This window comes from Anser anser (genome assembly GCF_964211835.1).
Source record: "Anser anser genome assembly, chromosome: 12".
Taxonomy (NCBI): domain Eukaryota; kingdom Metazoa; phylum Chordata; class Aves; order Anseriformes; family Anatidae; genus Anser; species Anser anser.
In genome coordinates, this window is record NC_139733.1 from 23,899,064 (window position 1) to 23,923,729 (window position 24,666).

The following is a 24,666-nucleotide window of genomic DNA, read 5'->3' on the forward strand; positions in this document are numbered from 1 at the left end:
GAGGCCAATATAACCTGCTGCTTGTGACCAGATAATTGGCCTGCAGTTAATTGGCCTTCTCTTCTTGCCTTCTAATCAGAAACTCTTCTGGTACCTTTTTGAGCATCTGAAATCTTTTGCTTTAAGACTGCCCTTCTACAGTACCCTTCATTATACTGTGGTAGACTCCCAAACTGATGACACGTTTTTCCCCCAGAAGCTTTACCCTAGTTGAACAGAACTTTGACACAGTGGTAAGGATACATCCCCATACCAGAGGATCTTATGTTCACTTCTGAATTTATTTTTTTTAATTTTTTTTGCATTGCAATTCATTCCCTGACAAAAACACAGTAACAAATGTAAAATATTGTCAAGCAAAATGTATTCTCTCAGAAGCCTGGCCTAACTATTTTGTCCATGTGCAGAGCTAGATTGTTTCCTTATGTGTTCTAATAAACAGGAAGTATGTTTCCTTTAAGTAGTAGGACTATTTTAAACAACCAGGCCACATAGGTGAGAGGGTGGTATTCCCATGACTGTTGTTTTTAAAAGCAACAATGCTGAGAGCTGCAAAAGTAGCTGCGTAATTACTGTGATGCACACTGAAACCAAGATCAAGGCTGACCTGTCTGGTGATTCTCTCTCCATCTCTCCTTCACAGTTCAAGAGGAAGATGACAAAAGCAAGTCCTCAGGGGGTAAAACAGTCTCAGTTCGGTCCCTTTCAGCTTGTTGGAGTACAGGCAAGCCGATCACTAGGCCTGCAACCATCACAGCAACTGGAAAGGTAGAGAATTACTCTCACATGGTAGAGGCAGCAAACAGGGAAATGCCAGGTTTCTGTTCACATGCTCTTCCTAAGGCTTTCAGATGAGCACCTGGAAGCTGGGCTGTCAAGTCACTGTTTGTAAAAGCAGTAAATTCTATCAGGTATTGTTGTGCTCTGCAACAGGCAAGTTTTCTATGTGAGTCCGTTCACGATTGTTGCTGCTGAAATTCCAGAGGACCCAAACCCTCTGGCAAACAGACGGCATCAGAAACAAACTGATCACGGCAACTGATCACAGTTCTAAACTGTTTAGCGATGCTTCTCAATTCCCCATTACAGACTGGTCAGTGCTATGTACATTCAAGTAAAGAAAACTGCTACATGCCTTCTTTCTTCCTATGCAAGTATGCGTTTATGGAATTACTTTGCTCAGTACCTTGCTCCATACAGAATTGAAAGTGATTTTAATGAAGATGGAGTTACTGTTTTTCAATAAAAGCATAAGTAGTTGTAAAAGGTCAATAAGATTTACTTTGGTATAAGCTTAGAGATCATTTGTTATTCAAATGACAAAAAGATGCTGTGTCTATAAAGTTGAGTTAATGATCAATGGCACCACCCGTTTAACAGGTAGTCCTTGGCATTTCCATAATTTCCCCATGCAATAAGACTTGAGCTTCGCTTACGCAACATGAGCATGGGAGGCTCAGAAATAATCATAGATTATTGCTGAGATCTTCCAAATGGTATTTTAAAAACAGTCTTGCAGCTTCTTATTTCTGATGAGCCATTTCCTCTCAGAATGCCAAAAGGTTGTTGTATTTTTCAATAATAACTACAAAAATGTAAAGTTATTAAAGTCTTAACTCTGCATCTTCCATTATGGCCTCTGAATCACACAATTACTGAAATGAAGGTCTAAAAATGATTCAAAATATATTCAAAAGAATACAAAATATTTCTTACATTTTCTAGTTGCAGATCTATGAGCATTTTCTAGGGAAGATATAGATCATCAAAGAGCAAATTTAACTAAAGAATTGATTTTATTAGTGACCTTTTACTCATCCCTTTCAACTCATTCCAAACCCTGCATTGTTCTATACAGGTTGAAAACCACTGATGTGATTCAGCCATCTCTACACCAAAGGATATGAAGACCGTCATCAGACATTCCAAGAATGATGGAATTCCACCATACCAGGTTTTAGGGGCCAACAGAGAACATTTCAAATCTGATGGGAACTATAGACAAAGAAGGAAATGAGTACTAGTATCTGAAGAAGGAGAAAACTGTTAAAGTCATCACTGGACTGTAGAAAGAATTCTGAGAAATCGCTCATCAAGCAGGATCTTACAGCATTGTTCCTGGGCCAAGAAAAGCGCTCACATCACAGTCACACCAAAGCTTCATGTGAGTCCACTCAAACACAACTTCTCTATTTACTGTTTTCTTGACTTAAACTTGCATATCAGGCCCACTGGGCTTGGTGAATTCTACTTGCTTTTCAAAGAATAACTATTAACAGTGCTTTGACTTCTCTTGTCTCCATCTGAGAGTTTCAAAGCATGTCATAGACATCAGAGTCCGCATCTTGTATCACTATCCCTTGTTGGTGGACAGGAAGCACAAAATTCAGATATTTAAGGGCCTATGTTATTTCAGTTAATATCTAAGAAAAGTCTCACTGATTTTAACTATAGTTGGATTTCTGCCTTGATGCATCACTAAGAGTCACAGAACAATTCAATGGGAGATACAGAAATAGAGTACAGCTGTCCCAATTCCCAGACTCCATTCTAACCAAATGACCATGTAGCCTCCCAGCTTGGTGCTTACAAAAATCACCAACTGCTGTAATTTGCATCTGCAAGCCATTCTTTAACTAATCTTAAATGTATCTTTGTTCATAGCCAGGCTCAGCCCCCAAGGCCCAGGAGAGGATTGACAGAAGAGATGAGAAGCACGTAAGCTTTGTGTCTCACAGTCCTCTCAGCAGAAGCAGGTATGAAATCCTTCCAAGAATTTTTACTCTAGTGTTTCGGGTTCACTCACTCAGCTTCTCTTGGGATGTACAGCGTGCCAGCTGGAATTACGTGAATAGGAAGCCATAAGGAGATCACAGATTCCTAAAGGCCAGCACTATTCCTGGTCTTAGCATATACCTCACTGGTTATGTTTGTGCCTTTATTGTCCCATAAAGCATGATACCCATTATTTGGCCTACAGAACAGCTTTAATTATAATCTCTGTCCCCAAATGGCAGCTACATACCCATTGATTCTCACTTCATGCTGTTTGTTCGCAAACAAATCCATTAAGCACCAGTGTAAAAGTCTACTGCTATTATAATGTCTATGGAAGTTATTATAAAGATGCAAATTACATAAAGGTCTGTCATTTCATAGTTAGTAGTACAATATGAAAACCACATAACTTGAACAACTGATTATGGGGATCTTTTTTTTCTTTTTTTTTTTCCCCTAAGTATCTTTGCTGTGCATCAAGGTTCATCTAGATGACTAGGAATGATGGGCTTGGGCACAGTTCTAAACTGAGTACTCAATGAACTCCCCTCACATTAGCCAGGTAATTCACTCAGCCCTCCAAAGAGGGGACTTGAGGACCTATTGTGCTCTACACAATCCTTAAATACACATTTGGAACATGAGCACCTCAGCACTGCATTACACCTCCAGTGGCTTCTGTGGTTAGCCAAGTACAGTGCAGACATCCCTGCCTGATTTCTGGCCACTAACCCATACGCTTTATATAGTGAAGGTCTGAATTTTAAGTAACGGCTTCCATTTTCACTAGTGACGTTAGTGATAGATAAAACTGATAAACTAAAAAGCCCCTAATTATCTTTGTTCATAGGCTTTAAGGACATGGGGTGGGGCTAATGGACAATAACAGAAACTGTGAACTGTATCACTATTTGCAAAGGTCCTCTCATAAAAGATCCATGCTGGAACTGGAGAGCAAGAACTGCAGTTGTCTTCCTCCTGCTGGTAATACCAAGCAACCAGCTTTCTTATATTCTTGTCCTTACAAGTGGGAATAACTCCTTGCCGGATTTTATAGAACTACCATCCTTCCTTCTTCCAAATCCTTTTGAAACACTGCAGCAAAACTTACAAACCAAGTGTACCTAGCTCTGATTATCCTGATGGCTACCAAAACCCCTGAAATAACGTATTTATACTAAATTATTTCATACACTTGTAACACATCATTGTCACTGTCTTAGGATGTACATTCCCATTTTTACTTCTGTATAGTACTTACCATAATGGGATTCTGACCTTCACTGTTGCTGTACCACAGGACTCTTAACAACCAGTAACCTAAAAGATAAAATGACCAGTCTTACTGCAGGAAGAGAAACACAAGGTAAGCAAATCTAAGCCTTCAGAAAATGAGACGGCCAATTAACTTAGTAACTATTAAGAGCAATAAAGACAAGTCAGGAGCAGGTCATCCATAACAAACACACACATAATAACATATGCATACAGGCAAACAGAAACAAGGAGAGGAAGGGAGCAATACTTGAACAAACCGTTATCCAATTCAATGACCTCAGCTGATATGACTGGCACCTGTAATTAACTTTGTTAATAATGCCAAATATCTGTTCAGAATTCCTCTCTACATCTGATTCCGAGCTGCAGCTCCCTTAAGAATAGCTGCTTTTTGGGTACTGTATATAGGTAGGCAGAAACAGATCTGGCTTCTCGACAGGGTCATGTCACCGGCACCACTTCCCTTTCTTATCAGACCAATGTGGTCAACATGAAACCAAACCACATTCACACTGTATCCTTAAAGCAAGGCTTGAGGTTGCTTTGCTGAATATACCACTGAATAGCTTGCTGCCTTTTACAGCAAAAGAAAGCAACAACAATAAATAAAATTATTTATTTTTAAAGCAGCTATAGAAACTTACGCATTTCAGAAAGGAAGATGTTCTACCATCAGCTACAAGGGCCAGTTCTGGACCTTTTCATTCTACTTTTACTCAGTCTTATTCATGTTCCCACTGTGGCCTCTGATCTCTACCTACTGGGCATGCATTAGGTACGCCAAACCATCAGGAGCTTCTGAGCCTTGTGTCTTTGCCATTTGAACAAGCAGGGACTGTCAGGTGAGATTTTTAAATGTGCTGTGTTGATAATTCCCATTGAACTTGACAGAAGAGCTAGGTGCAAGCTGACAACTGGAAACTTTAACATCCTAACTAGCATTTTCAAATACTTTGTGCAAAACACTAAATCTCTTATCGCCTCTTCTCTTGCATTCAAATTTACTCCTTTCACATCCAATTATGCTTTCTCCACCATAATTAGGATGTGTTAGCAGCAAGTGTAAAGGCACACCACAGAAGAAACAAGCATGTTTCTACTTTAATTGCCATGGGAAGCAGTGACTTATTTACAAACCTTCAACTGACTTTCCAAGTTACTTGACAGTGTCAATCAGGCTTGCTTCTTAAAAGGAAGGTGAATGTCCACCATTTCTGTCATACCAAACTAAATATCCCTTAATCTCTTGTTTCTCGATCATTAATTTCTCCCCAGCTTAAAAGCAAAATTTTGGCAAGGTATACCAAACTGCTGAAATTTGTTTTGTCCAATGACTAATTCCCTGCTTGGAACAAAGCAGGGAATCTTTTGATTGCTGCTATTAGCAGCTGTGAGAAAACAACAGGCTGGGAAGCTGTTGGTTTTGATGCCTGGTGGCATAGGGTCTTGTTTCATTAAGTGACATTATTTGGTTTGAAAGATCTTGGACTGTCCCTGGAGCAAGAGACAAGGCACAATGATACTCTTTCTGAAGATGACCACTTTCTTTCCATATAACAGGGTTCTCTCTCAATTAGAAAACTACAGAAATGACCCTGCATAAACATTACTGAGATAATTACAAACTAATTACAACAGTACAGTGAATCCATTGAGATCTTTAATTCCAAATTGCCACCATCCCAGAAGGAATAAACTGTGAGCTAGACTGACTCTTAAGTATACAATTAAGCCTGTCAAGTTCTGACTCCATAATATGCTGTTTAGTATTGAAAAGTTTATCAGTAAGCCAGTATGCAGGATTAATAAAATGATGCTTTGGTTCTGATTCCTCATGAAACTACAAAACAATTTTGCTGATACACGCAACATGCTATTTATACTCCTTCTAGCAAAAGTTTTAATGCTACACAGGATATCCCTCCTCCCCTCTAATATATTAGCCTTCCCTAGCCTTTACAGATTTCAACTAGTGAGGCGAGCTGTGTGCATTCCACATGGAATTTACTCAGTAATTCTATTAAGAGCATCCCTGCACAGAAATTAATGTCCTCATCTCATTCAATACTTGTCCTATTCATTATTTAAAATAGAATACCTAATCTCTCCCTATATTAAGTTTCCTCAAAGGATTTTGTATTTGTTTCAAGGAATTCATGAGACTAAGCTTCAACACTTCTGTGTCTGCAAAACTACAAAACTTTTGGGCTTACAGTTTGAGCAGAATGTTTTGCCATTTCTGGAATTTTTTGAAAGGAGAGTCAATTGAAAGTGCCAGAGCCTTCAAAACAGGCCCTTTACATTTGTTCCTCACCGTTTTCAGGTCACATTTCAAGTGATACTCAGCATTAGCCAGCAGAGCTTCTAATGATTTCACCAGATTTTCTAGGACAATTCAGCTGACTGTCTTTAACTAGCAGCTACCTTAAAAACGGCCCTGGATCTCATATCAGAAACAAGCTTTTCCCCACCTCCAATGCCTGTAGTAAGCAGCAGCAGCAGCGCCAATGCTGGGGGCTCAATACTGGAAGAAATAAAGTCCATGGTAGAGGAGATGCCTTCATTTCCACTCCTAGATTTTATCTTCCCAACTACTGAAATTAATGGAAAAAGCATCATTAATCCTCATTATTTCTGGGTTTTGACGAAACTACAACAAAACCAACTGGGATGTGACATGCTCTGCTACTGACTATAGTGAAGCTCATACAATTGTGTACATCTGCAACAACAGGGCACTCTTACACCGTGGTGGCTGTGACTACGCTGGGCTGCATTTCTAAAACCTAGTTCACATGTCATTAAATCCACTGAAAAATATCTAGGCCCATTTATTTAGCAAACAAATTTTGAGAACTAGGTAGCTACAACTTGTTTGGAAACCTGCTCCCAAAAACAATTAATATTCAATACAAGATTTGTAGGTTAGGTATAATACCTTTTATTATAGTGACTACTATCATTGGAAAAAGCTGACCATTTGGGGGGTCATAAGTCCTTTCCCAGTCCTAAGAAGTGAGATAAACTTTTTGATACAAATGCCTTTCTTTGGCTCTAAGAAAGGTCTGTATTCCTGAAAGTTTGCCTGCCTTGTACAAGTACACCTTTGCTTTAATAACAGGAACTATAATAACATCATTTTGGCTATACCCACTCTGGCATCTCTGGCATTCTCATGTTACACAAAACAAGATGAAGAGAAGCAAGAATTAAATGTGTCAAAGAAAAATACAGTGCATCCTCTTGCGGGGCAAACTATTCACATATTCTGTTGCGCGAAAAACTGCATTTTAAAAAGGATCACATCAGAAGAGAAATGTCCACTGTTAATGATATGCATCCCCTTCATTTTCTCCCTGGCTAGTTCAAGGAACAAACTGGGAGGAGTGATCTAAATAAGCTGCGCATTTTCCTGAGAAAACAAAAAAGCTCATTTGCCCCTCACTTCTGTTAGCAATCAAGTCATTCTTAATTTACAACACTTAAAAATAGGAGGATGGACAGAACAGCCCGGACTTGCAGACATGCAAGAAGTACAGTTCAGAAAATAACCCAGAGGATACAGTTTAAAGAGATAGGAAGTTAGAAACTACAGTCCCAGTGACAATGTGTACTTAATAAAAATTAATGTACTTAATAAAAATTAACTTAATAAAAATTAATTATTAATTAATTAATAAAAAATAATGGGGTGCTTTAAATAGCCAGTGGAAGTATTTCTCTCAGCCTATATACAGATGTCTTGCAGGCAATATGTTAAATAAGAATGATGTGTGACTTACGATGAAAAAAAGTCTGTTTTAAGAAGGGATCGCTAAGTGATTGGAACAAGTGAATAGATTCTGGTCTCTTTTTCTGCCATTACCACTATAGCTGTGTGACCTAGGACAAGCCACTTAAACATTTAGCACCTCTCAATGAAACTGGTAACAAATGCACTGGTAGTTGGTACATTAATTTCACACAACATCTTTTTATCTTGTAGTTCAATAAAAGAACAGTTTCCATAGCAACTTCTACATTTTCAGGATCTCTAAAGGGATGACTGTACTAAACAAGACTAACGTACCGCATTTCTGACTGTGACCAGACCAAGGTGGACCATCAAGGTCCAATGATGCAAAGATGCAAAAGAAGATGCAAAAATGTCCCAAACATACATTTTGCAAAAATCTGCCATGGAGAATCTCTGCTTAACTCCAGACTGTCACAGCTGACCGATAGCACAAAACATGAGTATTTATATTATTTAGAATAGACATCAGACTTGGATTAACAGCAGATTTTCTCATTCCTCGCCTTCAATATCTTCTTAGGGATCAATGGACAGCCACGTGCCCATTGCTAGATCTAACTGCTAGGAACACTGACACTGAGCTGGGCAAGTACTCAGCACGGGTAGAGGACCAATGCTCCTGCGCACACGTGGGGGAGTGTGTGCAGCACACATTGTGTGCAGCAATCCACCCAACAAGAAAGTTGGAGAGAAGAGGGACACAAACCTCAAATCTCACAACTAGGATGTCAGGATCTGCTTTGGGTTTGAAGGAGTTTCTGCCTCTTGGTTTCTCCAGTTGGAAGACCTTTCAGAAGTTGGTGTCTCCTTGAGTATTTTTATAAAATAAGGAAATTCATCAGTAGAGTTGATGGAGAACCTCAGGGGACTTAAAAGACCTGTGATAAAAGACAGCAGTTGAACAAGGGGGTTGAGGATTGCAGTGGTGCTGAAATGCTATATTCAGGTATGAAATGTGGTACCTGTACATCTTTGCGCAATTCTAGAAACCAGACATGCACATGTACTGGGAGAAAAACCCTATGCTGACACAGACTCTGAGCAAATCTGGGGTGTCAGTGGGCTTGTGACAGACAGCAAAATACAGCTTAGAGTGCAGCTCTGGAGTATAAGAAAAGAAACTCTCCCTCATACCCGTGAATTCAACTCACAGTGTCATGAGTAACTGTGCACTGAGTGGGATGAAAGGACATTAACACTTATGAAATAAACCTCCAGAAATCGTTTAAATAGAAAAAGTCACCTGCAGGGGAAACAAAACAAAACTGAAAAATCTTGGCCAAATTAAAAAAAGAAAAAAAAAAGCAACAAACACTAAAAAACAAGGAACATACCAAAAAGAGATTTCCGGCTGTGAAATAGGGAAAAGGCTTTGTTCATGAAACAAAAGATCCTTTGAGGTGCTTAAATTTAACTTTCTTCCTTTAAACAACGCATTAAAGCTCTACTAAATTCATTATGCTTTCTAGATCAGCCCAAATGTAAGTCAAATCAGTCCAAAACTGTCCGGAAGTCCTGGCCATTGTACTGTGGATATAATTTTGAACCTACTGAGAAGCTTTGCATGGAAATGTAGTTGGAACACCGGGTTTAATCCCTGTGTTCTCTAAAGGGAGTCCTCAGCTCAAAAAGTGTCAAGAAAAATATTTTAATGAAAACAGACTGACTTTACGGGCTTCCCTGAATAATTTTTGACATTCAGTTTCCATCAGTGGAGAAAGAAACTTCTTTTTATGAAATTACAGTTATCAAATGGATATACAGACTTGTACTCTTCTTCAAATTTCACTTTGTATAATTCAACTGAGCCTGGCTTTTGGATCTGAAATACTCAGAAAGCCTTCCCTTCGAGTTTTCTCCTGGGGGAAAGGAATCCCTAGACAGTGCAGGAAGTACTGTAGGATTTCTGTCCTAGCATCAGATTGTACTCCTGTTCGTTCTGGCACAGAGGGTATTCCTAAAAGAAAGGGAATTCCTAGACCCTGACTGCTGGAATGAGGGATTTGCATGCTTTTTTATGCCACGTCGAACACCTGGGGGGGACGGATGGACAGACAAAAAAAAACAAAAAAAAAAACACCCTTCTTTGGAGATGCCCTGCTCATTTATGAATCTGAAATCAAATAATCAAGTTGCTACTGTAGCCAGACACGCAGGTCTGCAAAACTCTTTCTACTCACTTCAACATTCTCTTTGTATTATTGCTGTTTCTAAGCACACTTATGAAAACGACATTGCAGTCTCAGAACGTAGCTGTTCATTGCTGGGCAGTTTCTGCTTTCCGAGTCTTGGGCCAGAAAGGATCATTACGTAAATCTAATCTCATCAGGTTTCACCCAGATACTTTCAATCAGATCTAAAATTTTTTGTTGGACTGAAGTGTTTATGTTCTCAGAGTGCAGAGCTTTGTGCTGGGGAAACACTGATCTCAGTCCTGCTGCAAGGCGTTTGTTTCTGAGATGCCCCGATGATCCTGCCCACAGAGCAGAAGCTCTGTTCTCTGCCACCAAGATTCTTGCATTCTCAGAGGAAAACAAAACCGTCCCTAAATGGAAACAGTCTTAGTAAAACATTTGACCTGCCAAAAGAAAAATAATTTAATTTCTAAATCTCCAAGCAATACCAAGGCTATATATGGAAAATTACTTCCCTGTCTAATTACCATCATAGCAAGGAATCGGAATTCAATTCGTTTAACCTCAGTTTCCAGGTACTAGTTCTTCTTATGCTTTTACTAGCATAAAGGCAGAAATCGCCCCCCTGTTATCCTCCCCATGTACAAGGACATAAATGCAGTAACCAAGTCACCTTATACTTCTCTGATAAATTGTGAATGCTAAACTGAACTGGATGATAGCTGGACAACATTTTAACCAGAGTGACACTAGCTTTGTCTGGGATGGGGAGTATTGTTTTGTCAACTGTTAGTACAGAGATTATGGGATGGAAGATATTGCCTGTCTTGCAAATCTATGCCTCTACTTGTGACTTAGAAGGCTGCAGCTGAAAGCTTAAAAACATCCCATGTGCAATAGCTCGTTGGGGATGTACCACACAAACAAGTTTCTGTCAGAAAATGCTTGTTCAAAACTGAAATGCTTTGTAAATACATCTTGCCTGCAAAAAGAAAAAGAAAAATCAATTTAGTTTTGAGAGCAGCTTTCAAACATGGCTGTTAAAGATGCAACGCCCACAGTGTAAGGATTAAGAGGACTGCTCAAATCCACTGACACTAGAGCTTCCTGACTGCTCCCAGATGCCTGATGTGCAGGTAAAAGAACATCCCGTTGGGATTAAGGCATCGGCCCAAGACTCAAGGAAAAATTCCACTGGAACATAATCGGTACAAACTCCACCTTTTGCTCCAAGGGCAAGATAAATGTTTATTAGTATGTGTGAACCTAGCTATTCGTGTAAACTACTTTTTAAAAAGTCCTGACAAACAAGCCAATTTACATCACACACTTCTTGCCTTGGGGAAGAGACAGCAAGAATAAGCTCTTATGTGACAGATGCTAGTCACAATGCTTAATTCGTTCCAAATCTTTTATGTTAAAAAGCATCGAGAAAATGTGATTAAATGAAGAAAAAACTGTAACAAAGTGAGATTAAAAAACTATTCAGAATTACTGAAGCCTTCAAACACATGACTAAAACATCCGTGTTGTAATTTTTTATTTTTTTTTAATTTAGAAGGCATGCTTGGCTTAACAGCTTATCAAGAAAGCCTTGTAGGGAGCTAGCAACAGAATTCTTAACAACTTTACTGTTCTGTTTCACTTTTTGAAAGACGTTTAAAAATGCAGTTCTCATTCCATCTATGCCCACTTTAATTTATAGCCCAGTAAATTAGTTTTTTAAACGCAGGTATGGTATCATAAGAGACCATAAGGAGTTATTACACCCAGGAAATGTCAGGCAGCTAGTGCAAAGTCAATGTCACTCCTTATGAGGCTCACAGTGACTGACGGAATAGGAGCTCCCAAATCTATGGCATTAGTATTTGATTATGGTAGTAATGAAGAACAAGACCTGTCAGCTTGTCCAGAGAAATTCAGGGGACACTGTTCAGTTTTTGATGGGTGGACAGTCTTACAAAGAAAATAACCTAGGGTTAGGTGGCAGACTGGGCAATGACTGCATCTCGTGCGTTAGACCATGCACATGCATGTCTAATTACTGCATGTGCATTGAGAATCAGTAAAAGGTCTCTGCGAGGAACAGCTCCTACTGTACCTAAGCTTGAGCTACATATGCAAGCATTCTATGCTGTCCAGATTAATTTCAGACTGGAGGGAGAACTGCATGCTAAGAATTATTTCCAACTCAGACTTTGTAACGATTTTCACACTGGAGATATGTGTCAAGTGAAGGTTTATTAAATTGCACTTTTCCAAAGTGCAAGTCTTAGCAATCCTATCATTTCTTGGTAGCCAAGAAATTCAGTATGTCAACTGCCTTACCACAAGTGAAATCTGACTCATTCACTCAGTGCTAAGATTAAATACGTTCATATGGGAGGCTATTTTTAATATCAGATTCTTAGCTGTTCCTTGAATTAATATTACTATATGGCTTTGTATATATGAAAGTGTTTCAGCTATTTAAACTTCTGTTTTTCCCATCTATCTTTTTTCAAGAGCCATGCTTCAAAGGGCAAGAGGATTTTTTAAAATTCAATTCAATATATGAATCATTACAAATCAGAGAGAGACAAATTCTAAGGCTAGCCATAGTAAAATTAAATGAAAAATTTGGCTGATTTCAGTGGACCCTGGATTAGGCATTTTGTTAGGACAAATTGGGGACTATGACAGAGACAGGTACTGGTTTGTTAAACATACAATTCTGGTATTAGTGAAGATATTTAAAGCACTTTCCATTATTCTTTATATTCCTTGAAAGCCCTAGTGCACTGCTTAAAACTAAAAACACATAGGAACTGTCTTTACAGGGATCTTTGTTTTGGATTAGGGACTATTAGTTGTCCATTGTTTACTGGTCAGCTGGAGTAATTTGTGGACTGATCTTTGAATCTGATTGCCTTGCGGATCTTTAGCCTGGATGTGTGCTAAGGAAAACAGTATCAACACGTTCTTAAATTGGCAAGGACAACACCCTCATAAAGCCACAGATGTGTTCTGCACATATAGTGCATGATGTCGCAAGCTCCTATAGAAATCCAAACAAGTAAAATAGATTCCATTTTCGATATAATTGTTAGAAATACAGTTAAAATGTTGTGAGCCCCAATCTCTAACCCTTCAGCAAATCTGGAACAAGTACACTGACATCCATGACTATTCTCAAATTATATCAGGGTAATTAATATCAAAAGGCACATCTATATACGATTTCTGATACATTCTTCCTGAGATATTAAGACAAAATTCAAGAGATGACATTCTCACGGCAGAAGGCTGAGGTAATAGCTGCATTCCACTAAAGTCACTCCAAGAAAGTCAGCTTTTATTTCACAAAGAACTGAAAACAAGGCTCTTCTTGTGTATTTTCTGGCCCGTCACATGAAGTTGAATGGGGTAGGGGAAAAAGCTCTGCAAGGTGACCATTTTCTGTTAAATTCAGATGGGTAGTAAGTCACTTTGATAACAAAACAACTAACTTCATCACTTTTTAATTCTATGGAGCATTTCCATTATCTGTTCAGATGTAAAATGGTGCCTTTCTTCACCTATGCCCAGTATTTGTTGCCCAAAACATAGCTGAAATGGTGCAAGAGCTACAAATCCTGGACAACAGAAAGGAAAGAGAGATTTGGAGATTTTTACCCCTTCTTTATGCATCAGAGAAGATGCCCTGCATGAATTTGCTCCACAGGCCAGCAAGAGTCAACTTAAAATTAACTGGAGTAGCAGTAGAGGCAATCTTACAGGCCACGTGAAAATCCACATTACCTGTAAGTATAACGGATCCACTTTTAAGTGCAGTGCTTTTAAGAGTATCACCAAAATGCCTTGTGTCTCAGGCTGTGACACAGCACCCTAGAGAGGTACTAAAATGCCAGTGTCCTACCAAAGGTGTTCTCAAGGTGAGGGGTTGTTAGGTTTTGTCATTACTTACTGCTGAAGACAAATTTTAACTCAGACACTTCGATGGCAGTGATGAGGACATACAAAGGTGGTTTTGTGTTTGTGACAATGGGAAGAAGAAAACCATTGACTTCTCTTGGTTGAAACTTTCCATGTAGTAACAAGTGAGCTGAAGCCTGCGTTGCTTCAATACTGTAAGCAATCCTTACTTCAGTTTTAGTCCTAAACGTTATCATCACTAAGATTACCAAAGAATCACTAGCCCTTTATCTGTACCTCCTGCATGATCTGTTTTTAGTAGTACTGCATGGAAGAACATCTTAGATAGGTTAGAGAGGGAGCCTTATTTCCAGTTACAATAGCATAATGCTTTTTGAAGCATAAAGCAGCAACATGTTTTCATATCTAACACTACATACCTGTATTCTAGTATACCGTTTATGGAAAATCTATGCCAAGAAGATATGGAATTCTGAGACAGAAACTGTTTAGTGTTATTCAGAAAAAGAACCCATTGTATAAACTTATTTAAACGTAATCCATTACATTTTTAAATTTTCTTCCTTAGCTTGATAAATTACCTCTCTCTTTGCATTTACTCCACAGTATTTGCTTAACAGAAGATACACAAGCTTCTTTTTATTAAGCAGGAAAAAAAAAAACAACTCCTTTTCTCTCTGCTGGTTTACATAAAATTCAACACAATCTCTTTGGAGAATGGAAAAAACAGAAGGTTTTAGGAGTCCAGTAAGGATATAAGGAAGTCAGCAAATAACTATCACAGTTTTAAAGTGCATTCAAAATGCAGATCTCTGACATCAATAAAAAAAAGAAAAAAAAACACATCACCTACATTACCTCACAGCTATTTGCATAAAGGGTCCAGAGGCAGTACAGTATAAGTACGGCGACACAAGCCATCCAAAGAGAACTTAGCAACAGTTCTATTGGATACTGCATGTGTCTGTAGCAGAAAAAGGGCAACTTCAAAGCTCAGATGTGTTCAATCCTTTAAAGCTGTTTGCAATCTCTTGCCAGACGCATCTAGCAAAAATCTGAAACTACAAACCAGGTAAGTTATTAAATCATTTCCTTTTTAGCTGATTCTAACTTTCCTTCTAAAGATTGCTCTAAGCCAAATAGCCTATGTGATATTCTTAGGGCTGTTATCCAAGGACTTTATCAGAGGTGATAGAAATCTGCCAATATGATAATATACTCATCTATTTTAAAAATGCACAGAACTTGTTAACATTGTGTATTTCTTTTATGTTCTTAGGATGTAACTAAGCTAAATGATTGCTATAGTAATATTAAAGATATATTCCATTCTATTGAAGGAAGTCTGCTTACTGGAAAATAAATCAGTGGCAAGTGCTTTAGGAATTCCAGTGTTAGCTGGTAGAAATAGAAAAACATTTGCTATCTAGGCAAGTGGTAATAGAGGATACAATTATTATTGTCTCTGCAAAAGATGTTAGGTGCTTTCACAATGCAAGGAATCTCCCTAACTAACACAGCAGAGCTATCTTCTTATATGGGCAAATACAAAAACACACAAGTACCTTAAATATATAGAAATAGATATTTAAAGCCTGGCTGTTAAAGTTGGACTTTTACTGAAGGTGGAATGGAAGTGTTGTAAACCACATTATTTTAAAATAAACCCTTGGCAAAAGAAATTGCCTGTTGGAGATTGTTAGTGCAGGTTTACATGTGTGTACCTCATGTAGGCACAGTTAATACTGGGTTCAATAGGGAAATTATTTTTGCCTCTTGGCAAAAGGCAGAGCAAAATCACTGGTTTTCCAAATCATCTGTATATCATGAAGTTAGGTGTTTGAAATGCTCGTATTTATACTGCCAGAAAAAATGAATGAGTACTTGGTCTCAATTATGAAGAATTTACAGATTCTCTGAAGAATATAAATTAAACTGAGAGGTCTGTAACAAATAAGAAGGGACCTTCGTAAGAGACTTCAATCCCTACAGCAATGCCGTATTTCTTTCTCAGTGTCTGGCAATATGGCTATTATCGCTAGAATTCTTTTGCTCCATCCTCCTCCCCTGTTGTTCTCTCTCCCACGGAAGTTGCAGGAACCCCTGTCTCACAATGCTGTCTATCCAGCTGCCACTGCTACTCCTCTGCCTGACCTTGTCCAGTGTTTGCCTCAATGGGGGGCAGCCCCTTCCAGAAGCAAGTGAGAACATGGGAAGAAGTCCCCTGGATGACATCCTGCAGAGATCTGAAAGCCTCATCCTTCAGTCTGTCCTCAAGAAAGCTGAAAAGCAAGAAGAGATGAATAAAGGTATATGTAATACTGGGTACATCCCTCTGGTGATGCTGGTGTATTTCTTGGCTGAGATTATTAGGTCCAATGTATTTACTTCCCAGGTTCTAATGTATATATTTATTACTCCAACTACGGTAAAGGGAAGGATAGACCATCTGCTGTAATATACTGGCGCAGTTCTCAAAAGGCGCTTTCTTCTCTACTATCTCCTAGTTTAGGCAATGCCACACCATCACTGAGTAAGATGCTACATAAAAAAAGGTAGAAGCCTGTCACAGAACATCTGCCTGTCTGGCAAGTACTTTCCTAGGGAAGCTCCAAGAGGACATATGGGAGGACATTCTGCAGTTTTGGACCCTGTATTTAATGCTAATTGCAGGTGGGAGTGCTCCCATTCACCTTCTACCTCAACCTTCTAGCTTCTACACCCCAACAGAGGTGGGCTTTTCCATGCGTGGCTGGGAATGTAGAGGCTGTCCTAGTGCCACTCCCCTCCTGACAGCTCGCAAATGCTCTGCTCCCACCAGTCACAGCAGTGGAAGCAGATCACACTTGGAGACTATAGCAGCACATAGGGGCCTGCCACCAACAAAAAGCACAGAGCGGGCAGAGGAGCTGGCCCTAAGGGCCCCATAGAAAAGGAATTCCTCCCTCCTCACATGAATGCTGAGAGCTGGCCACGTCAATCTAAGACATGAAATACTAAGCAGAGCTTAAGAGTAAGTAAGAGATACTAATAGAGTTATGGCTGTTGGAAATACTGAGCTGGCATTCAAATGTCCACATTCCTGCTTCTACCTGTGTTTCAACCCTGCCCCTTCTCTATCTCATGCTGTATCCAGCTCCTCCCTGCTCCCAGGTACTGCAGTTGATTTCTTCCATCTACCCAGCATCTTTTATTCACCCTGCTACACCTTTACACCTTTACCTGAATCTGACTTGCTTCCAGGAAGTCTAAATCAACCAACACATTACACTTTGTCACTGCATGTCTTCCCACTTGGTTTGCACCTAGTTCCTAATATATCAATCTACCCTTGGAAAAAAAAAAGTGCCAGAATTGTTTTGACAGAGGCCATCTAGGGTAATCAAATTCAAGACAACACAGTTACCAGTGCAAATAAATGGGTATAATGAGCAACAGGTTATGATCTGCACTGTAGAACTCCACAAATTCACATTTCTTTAGAGAGGATTATGGGGGTTCATTAACATTATTCTTCCCTTGGACAGAATTAAATGCCCCTCTGCCAGAATGGCTTTCCAAAAGACAACACCCTGGAAAAAGATACATGAGCGACCTGGAAAAGAGACAGCATCCTGGAAAAAGAGATGTCAAGGAAGAAGCATCTTACGGAGACATTCAGAAGAGGCAGCATCCAGGGAAAAGGGAGGTAGAAGACGACCTTGTCAGCTATCTGGAGCTGAAAAAGCAACAGCATCCTGGCAGAAGGTCACCGTGGGACCAATATGCTGACATCTCTAGTGCACAGCTAACTTACTTGAATGGGTTATCCAAAAGACAGCAACCAGGGAGAGGGTATCTGATGCATAAACATCAGCATCCTAGCAAGAGAGGCTGGAATGACGAGCTAGACCTAAGCGACCATGATGGGGAGAAACGCCAGCACCCTGGAAAAAGGCACTGGGATACTGACAACCCAGATTATGCAGGTCCCTGTGACCTTCAGGAGTCCTCCTCCTGTAACAAAGGCAGGTTGTGGGTTGATTTACCAGAAAATTTTAGCAAAGACAGGGTAGAAGAAAAACGTCAGCACCCAGGAAGGAGATCAACATGGGAGAGTGAAACAGAGGAATGAGAAAAGTAATTGTGTATCATTTGCATTTGGTGAAGTAAATTGCCAGAACACTAAAAAATTCTGTTCACTCCCTTTTGGCTTCCTGCTGCTGACCTCTGCACTACCTTCCAGTGAGTGAGTGTCCCCATTTAGGCTAATGGCTTTGTCACACACTTAAAGTAATGGAACAGAAGCAATCAGTTGAATGGCCCAGGCAAGTACTGAGAGTCTTCAACTCCCCCACTTTGTGAAGTTAAGAGTGCTCTGTTCCTTATGGTCCTAGACCCCAGAATAATCCTACGCGCGGTCTTAAACAGGATCTTTAATATCTGTTCAGCTGCTACACAAGAAGAATAATTGCATGGCTTCCTCTCATGTCAGTGAAATCAGTACATGAATTGGGAGAAAAAAGAGTAACATGCAAATTATTTCAAAATGAAATTGAGTAGGTTTTCAATTCTAAATGATACATTAATGAGACCTTGTGCACTACAATCTATCTAGACAGTAAGCACTGAACAGAGATAGGGACTGTTCCAAGTGCAAAAGATTAGATGACTGGCTTCATACTTTGACTTGGAACTGCACCAAAAAATCATTTCATCTAGGAGGCTGCATAGTGCAAAGGGTTAACGCATTCCAGAGCAACTCAACCCAAGCTGTGAACTTTGCTGTGTACACCCCAAACTAGAACTCCCACCCTGGTGTGTCCACATTTCAATCACTCCCCTTGAAATCACGCCTTCTCCTTAGACGTTTAAAATTGAAACAAATTTTCTTTCTGATAGCTATGTTTTCTTCGGATACAGATTTCTGATTTTTCCCCTCTCAAAGGAACGCTTTTCCTTTCTGTGTTCAGACTCCCAAAAGTATTTATTTGATATGAATGGTTCAATAAACATCAATAGTAAACTCCAGGTGTCCTTACTGGTGGTGCAAAACATACTGTAATAAAGTGAAAAACTTAAAACCAACCCAAGCTAAACAAAAATAAATGAACACCCAGGGATATTTTTCAGTGGAAAGTTTTTGCATGCTGGTCAGCCCATGTTTATATCTAAAACTGGTTTGCTACTGAAGTGGAAGGGTGATTTGCATATAGATATATTCCCTTTTTTAATCTTCTACCTGTATGATACACAAGTACAAAGATCTGGGCTAAACCCTATCGCCTAGCTCACTGGGAACTTCAATTGTTTGAGAATGATCTTGGCAAGCAAAACGTGGCTTAAGTTTGAGGCAGACTTATTTTAAACAAAGGAAGAAAGGTTGACTGATCTACCTGCTCAAACCTTCTCAATTCCATAATCTTGTGCAACATATAGCAAGACATGCAGACATACGAGTCACTGTAGAAGAAAAAATTAATCTCACCAGTCTTGTGCTGTATGCTTGCTGGATGGCTTTGCTGTAGCTAAGCTCTACGGGATGTGATTGATTACTATGTTTGCACACACACACACAGAAACACACAGAATTGTATAAACAATTTATACAAAATTAAAATACTTCTACATGGGCTTGCACTGTTCATACTATGGGCTGCAAACACAGAAATCTTTTGTGTGTTTTATTCAAGGTTTCTACTGTCAGAGAAAGACACCATTACGTGAGGTACATACTTCGTTCACTGTACTGGCAGTAGAAAGAACAAAAATAGAAGTCCAATTTCCTGTTCACATCTAAACACAAGGTCTACTGGTTCTTGCAGTTAATGCACATTTACAGAGTGCAGAGAGTTGGTCACATCATTTCTCGTACACTCAAAGAAGTTAGAGCATGTCAATATTTCACTAGATTTTTTTTTTTTTTTAACAAATGAGTATGTTTTCCATTCACATCCACCTTTCTCAATACCATCAAAACATGTTATGTGCCTTGAGTGTTCTTTCTAAAAACGGTTGTTTCCCCACTCTCTGCCTCAGAGCACGTCCTTTGGTATAGAAGTTAATTCCTCCATATGACTTAATTACCCTAAGGAAGAATAATTAATGATCTCAGCAAGTTTGACGGAAGATAGATGCTCCCAGGTTGATCAACACTCAACTTGGTCTGTCAAACAATTTCTAACTTTGGAGAGAACGTACTGTTCAATGTATGTGACATCTGGCAGACCTCTTCTATTGACAGGGGTTTTCTAATTAAAAAGTGCTGAACAAATCCTCAGAAGAGGTAGCTAGTAACATTCCATACACTCCAAATTCCTTCAGCAAGTTTTCTCTATACAGTGCTTTCTAAAATGCTCAAGTTTCATTTCACAAATGAAAAAAAAGATTTCTCTAAAGATTACCATTTCGTATACCATTTCCTGCAATGAATTGATGCTTCTTAAAGATCAGTAGTACTACACAAGGCTACCAACACTTGCTATAAAATGTCCAAAATAAGGAGAAAAAAAAAAAACAGAAAAGAAAAGAAAAGATTACCAAGTGGATAAATACAGGCAACAGCAAAAACACAACACAGTTCCTGCATGACAAGGATGCTGCTGGAACTGCTACAAAAAAGCCAGGGTTGGGGCAGGGAGAGAAGCACAACTGCCCAGGTCAAAGTAGTTAATGTGCAGCAAAACCAGCTGGTTCATTGTGTTCAGTTACTGCTAATTCTCAGAATAACTTTATTATCAATAAACCAACCACATACTAAAAGGGAAGGCATGTGCCATCCTCCATGTGGCCAGTGAGAGCTAGCATAACCGATTTTATGTAAGTCTATTTTTTCTATCAGCTATATTTTAGGTTCTGAGTGCTTGAGTATTTACAGAGCTGTCAAGCTCATCCAGGGTCTAGGCCTATAGCATTTCACTTTGACTAGCCAGAAAAGAAGAAGCTTCTGCACTGGAATGCTTTGCTTCTTTGAGTGGCAAATACAGCACAATCCCTTAGCAACACAAACTACACAGATATGTACTACTTATTTATAAAATAACAATTTGCTAACTACACATCTCACATAACCTTATTTTTATTTTATACCTTCCCTTCACTGTCACCTTTTATTAGAATTTAACATCTATGCAAATATCTATGTGTTACCAGCTTTGTTCAGGCACACGTGCAAATGTACTTACACGTTCTGATTCTGCCTCCAAGTGGAAAAGCCCCCTGAGCGCACTGCCTGTCTGTGAGCCCTTGGGTAACAACAGCAAGTGACAGACTTGGTCCAAAGATCACAAGGGTCAGTGGAAAAATATCCCTCGTCTTCTGCAGAACCTGGATATAGACAACAAAAAATCAAAGCTATGCACTGGCCCTAATCTGGCACCCCAGGCATGCAAATTCTTGTTTCCAGATCTAATTGGGATTACAACAATGCTGCATGGATGAGTTCTTTGTTTATTCTACACCAATTTCACATTTCTGGTATATTACCAGCTATTAAGACATAAGGGAATTTGATTCCTAAACAACGCCTTACACAAGTGTCTTCAAAATGAGGTTTGTTTTCAAAGGTAGGGGAAAGGTGAAGGGAATAAGCTGCATAATTAACATTTCCTGCAATTTTCAACTCCTCTCACCACTACTGCTCTGTGCCCCCTCCCACACACTTACCAGCCTTGATCTCTTTGCTAAACCACTCTAATTAGCATGTGCTGAGCCTTTCCAAGGGACACATGGCTTCAACAAACCCCTTTATTGCTACTTCTAATGACTCTCAGTTGGAGAAAGTTTAAAAACATCACCACCACAGCTGAAGTAGAGTCACTGCTTGCCTGGTAACTCACTCAGTTAACATTAAATGTCCAACTGCAATTTTAAAGTATCTGTCAGGACACCACTATAAATAAAAACTGTGATCAAAAACAGTCAAGTGGAAGGGAAGCACGGAAGGAGGGGTGAGTCTAGGCTGAACAGAGACATGATAGAAGAGATGCAAGGGGGACAATCTTTGTTTTGGGGAAATGGATGTGCAGACCACATTCACTGGAGTGCAGAAGTCCCACTTCCCTCCCAACGTGAACAACGTGAAGCCCACTCCTACAGGGTAACGAGGAAGGATTTGAGTTGAGCACAGAGACCTTTGGTAAAAACAACTGGGAAAATTCCTTGAGAACACCAAGTTATCTGCTGGCCTTGAGACTACTTTTAGAGCTGTGTGAAGACATTTGTATTTTGTTTTCCTTGATGAAACTACTGCAGCTTAAAAGCCCTAAGAAGGAAACAACGAAAGGGATATTTGTCAATTATCTGCCAACTCGCGTTGTCTGCCTACACGAGATGAAGGCTTTGGAGGGAGGTAAATGAGAAACAAAATCTTACTAGATCACAGATTACATTGGCATGCTAGAGCGTGATGTCCCTGACAGAGGGGGGCATCAGACACTAATCTAATGGATTGATCCTAGCCAAAAGGCAGAGACAGCTCTAGAGTTCCTTTCAGCTGCTGTGGTTTGAACTGGCAGCTAGAGATCCAGACAAGCAAGCGGCATCGCAGACACCCTGACAGAGAAGCATTCAGTGACTCAGGGGATGCCCTCCTCCTTCACTCACAGCCCATGAAACTGTGCCTTCTCATGAACTGGGAAGAGGGAAAATCTGGAAAACACAGAAATACTCTTGCAAAATGTGATGGAGGTAAACCAGGATCCAATTTGCCATATCAGAGGAAGTTAGTTTATTGCCATCTGCTGTCTGTAATGGATATGCTACCCAGATGCAACTATGATTCAGTATAGACACTTTAATAGCTGACAGGAATGTGGAAAATGTCAGATAACGAATGGGGAAAAAAGGGAAAGTGACCTGCTTTGAAAAGGATGCCTGAAATACGATTGTTGCTTTAACTAATTTTCACAGAGAAGCATACGTTTCCAGCATCAGTTCCCTCTTGATTCTGAAACTGGTACCGATCTATGGGGTGCCTGAATAAGCTACTGTAAAGAGCGAGGAGGAAAAAGAAAAGCCAAGACGAATGAAAAACATAATCAGACATTATGAAAGGTTCTCAGAGCCAAAGCAGTCAAGACAAAAAGCAAACACACCATTAGAAGGTCTTTGAACAAGCAGGTTGTGATGAAGATGATACAAACTACAGCCCTGCAAAAGAAACACAAATCATTCTCTGCCAAGTAGCCTCCTCCTTCTGTGAAACAAGGGGGTAGATAGAGGGTATTCTGCTTATCGATTTTAGACATGCTACTAGGATGGGAATTGACTGTTGTACAAGCAACCTTGTAGGGGAAAAAGAAGACATGAGATGCAACCAAATATGGGTCTGCTTGAAATCTGAAATGAATCCTGAGCACAACCTAGGCATGATGGTGTGTACAGATCCTACAGTTACAACACTAAATAAAATGTGAACACGTGGGAATTTTGAATCTTCCTCTCCTCTTTATAATTCAACTACTATATTTAAAAGTGGTGACATTCCACTATACCCAGGACCAATATGCCAGGTTCTTCTGCTATAAGGGCGCAGATGAATTTGTGTAGATTGCTGTCCTGCTGGTGCTGAAGCAGTTAATAGGCATATCAGACAAATGGGATTCAAAAAGTTGTCAGCTGCAGCTCTTACAAATCATGCTGTCAATTTTGATTGATGAGTCTGCAAACACAGGAAAACCATAGTTTTGGCATGGAAATGTAGCTTCTGTCTTCTCTAGGCAGACTAATTAAACAACTTTGCTTTGTATCAAAATGTTTACTATAAGCAGATTGAGTATATTGAATGTATGAGTTTCATTAAAAGTGACAAATACACAATTTTTTTAGTACTCTGAACAAAAACTACGGAAAATGTTGGTTGGCATCCACCTATAATCAAAAACTAACAAACTGTGATCATTTTGGGTTACTGGAAAAAAATCTGTGTTACCTGTTTCAATTTTAGAAGATTTAAAATTATTATTTTTTTAAGTTTATCATTAAATTACAAAATCAAATGTAGGTCAATTTCAAAACACAGCATTTATTTAGATTAAGTAATTGTTTAGTTTAGGGAAAATTTAGGAAGAACATTCTTATTTTCTACTCTTTGCTTCCACCCTAAATCTATATTGAACTCAACGCCTATTTTTCTTTCTTTTTGTTTTGTTTTGTTTTCTTTTTTTCCCGATGAATAAGCCTTATTTGTGCATAGATGTTCCACTGCATTCCTTGAGAAGCAGACAGGTATTATTAAGAATTACTTCTAGTTTACGCTTACCACTCTTTTGCTGGGATCAGTTTCCATTATTTTACACTCTAAATGCCACTTAAGGGTATTAAAAGAAGTGGAAGAGCATAAGTGAGCCTAACTGTAATACATTTCTGACAGGATTGCACTATGGCTACAGGACTGAGAGTTTCCATCTTCTCAATTCTATCCCCACAAAAGTCTCTACTCTTGTATATTAGTAGCAACTACCAAGTTAGCACCCGACTGAGTCCTAAAATTCAGTTTTAGGTATTACAACAGCTCACAAACATATTTTTCAACTTAATTAATCAGTGTTTTCTAAGGACTTTGTGTGTGTCAGGGTAGAAGGAGGTACGTAATGGCAGTGGGGTTTTGCAGGCTGAGTTTTTACATTCCAATGGCAGGAATGAGGAAGTAGTGTCTGACTTCTGACTCTGCTTCTTGAGCAAGTCTTTAGAACACATTCCTTTCCTGTGTCATAGCTCTTTTACATTGGTTCACAAATAAGCCACAGCACCTGTAGCATTTCAGTAAGGTTTAATTTGTCCCCC

The 24,666-nt window shown here is 39.3% G+C and overlaps 2 protein-coding genes across 8 annotated transcripts in view; one reads left to right on the forward strand and one right to left on the reverse strand.

The window, feature by feature from the left end:
• TMCC1 (transmembrane and coiled-coil domain family 1) overlaps window positions 1-24,666 on the reverse strand; it is a 153,344-nt gene that overhangs the window by 125,754 nt on the left and 2,924 nt on the right. For 3 of the 6 annotated variants that reach the window (XM_083795570.1, XM_083795569.1, XM_083795568.1), the window contains exons 2-4: window positions 21,066-21,207; window positions 6,528-6,650; window positions 4,040-4,098 (exon numbers count right to left, since the gene is read on the reverse strand). The gene's annotated coding sequence lies outside the window, so the exon portion shown is untranslated. The remainder of the gene's footprint in view (window positions 1-4,039; window positions 4,099-6,527; window positions 6,651-21,065; window positions 21,208-24,666) is intronic. The other 3 variants (XM_083795573.1, XM_083795572.1, XM_083795571.1) reach the window with 2 other exon arrangements.
• TRH (thyrotropin releasing hormone) lies at window positions 8,737-21,058 on the forward strand. 2 transcript variants are annotated; one of them, XM_083795582.1, is made up of 3 exons: window positions 8,737-14,974; window positions 15,994-16,211; window positions 17,430-21,058. In XM_083795582.1, exons 2-3 carry the CDS (start codon window positions 16,016-16,018, stop codon window positions 18,014-18,016), a joined length of 783 nt encoding a protein of 260 aa, XP_083651708.1. In that variant the 5' UTR covers window positions 8,737-14,974; window positions 15,994-16,015; the 3' UTR covers window positions 18,017-21,058. The 2 variants fall into 2 exon arrangements, with proteins under 2 accessions (XP_083651708.1, XP_083651709.1); XM_083795583.1 differs by having other exon boundaries at window positions 8,737-14,973; window positions 15,990-16,211.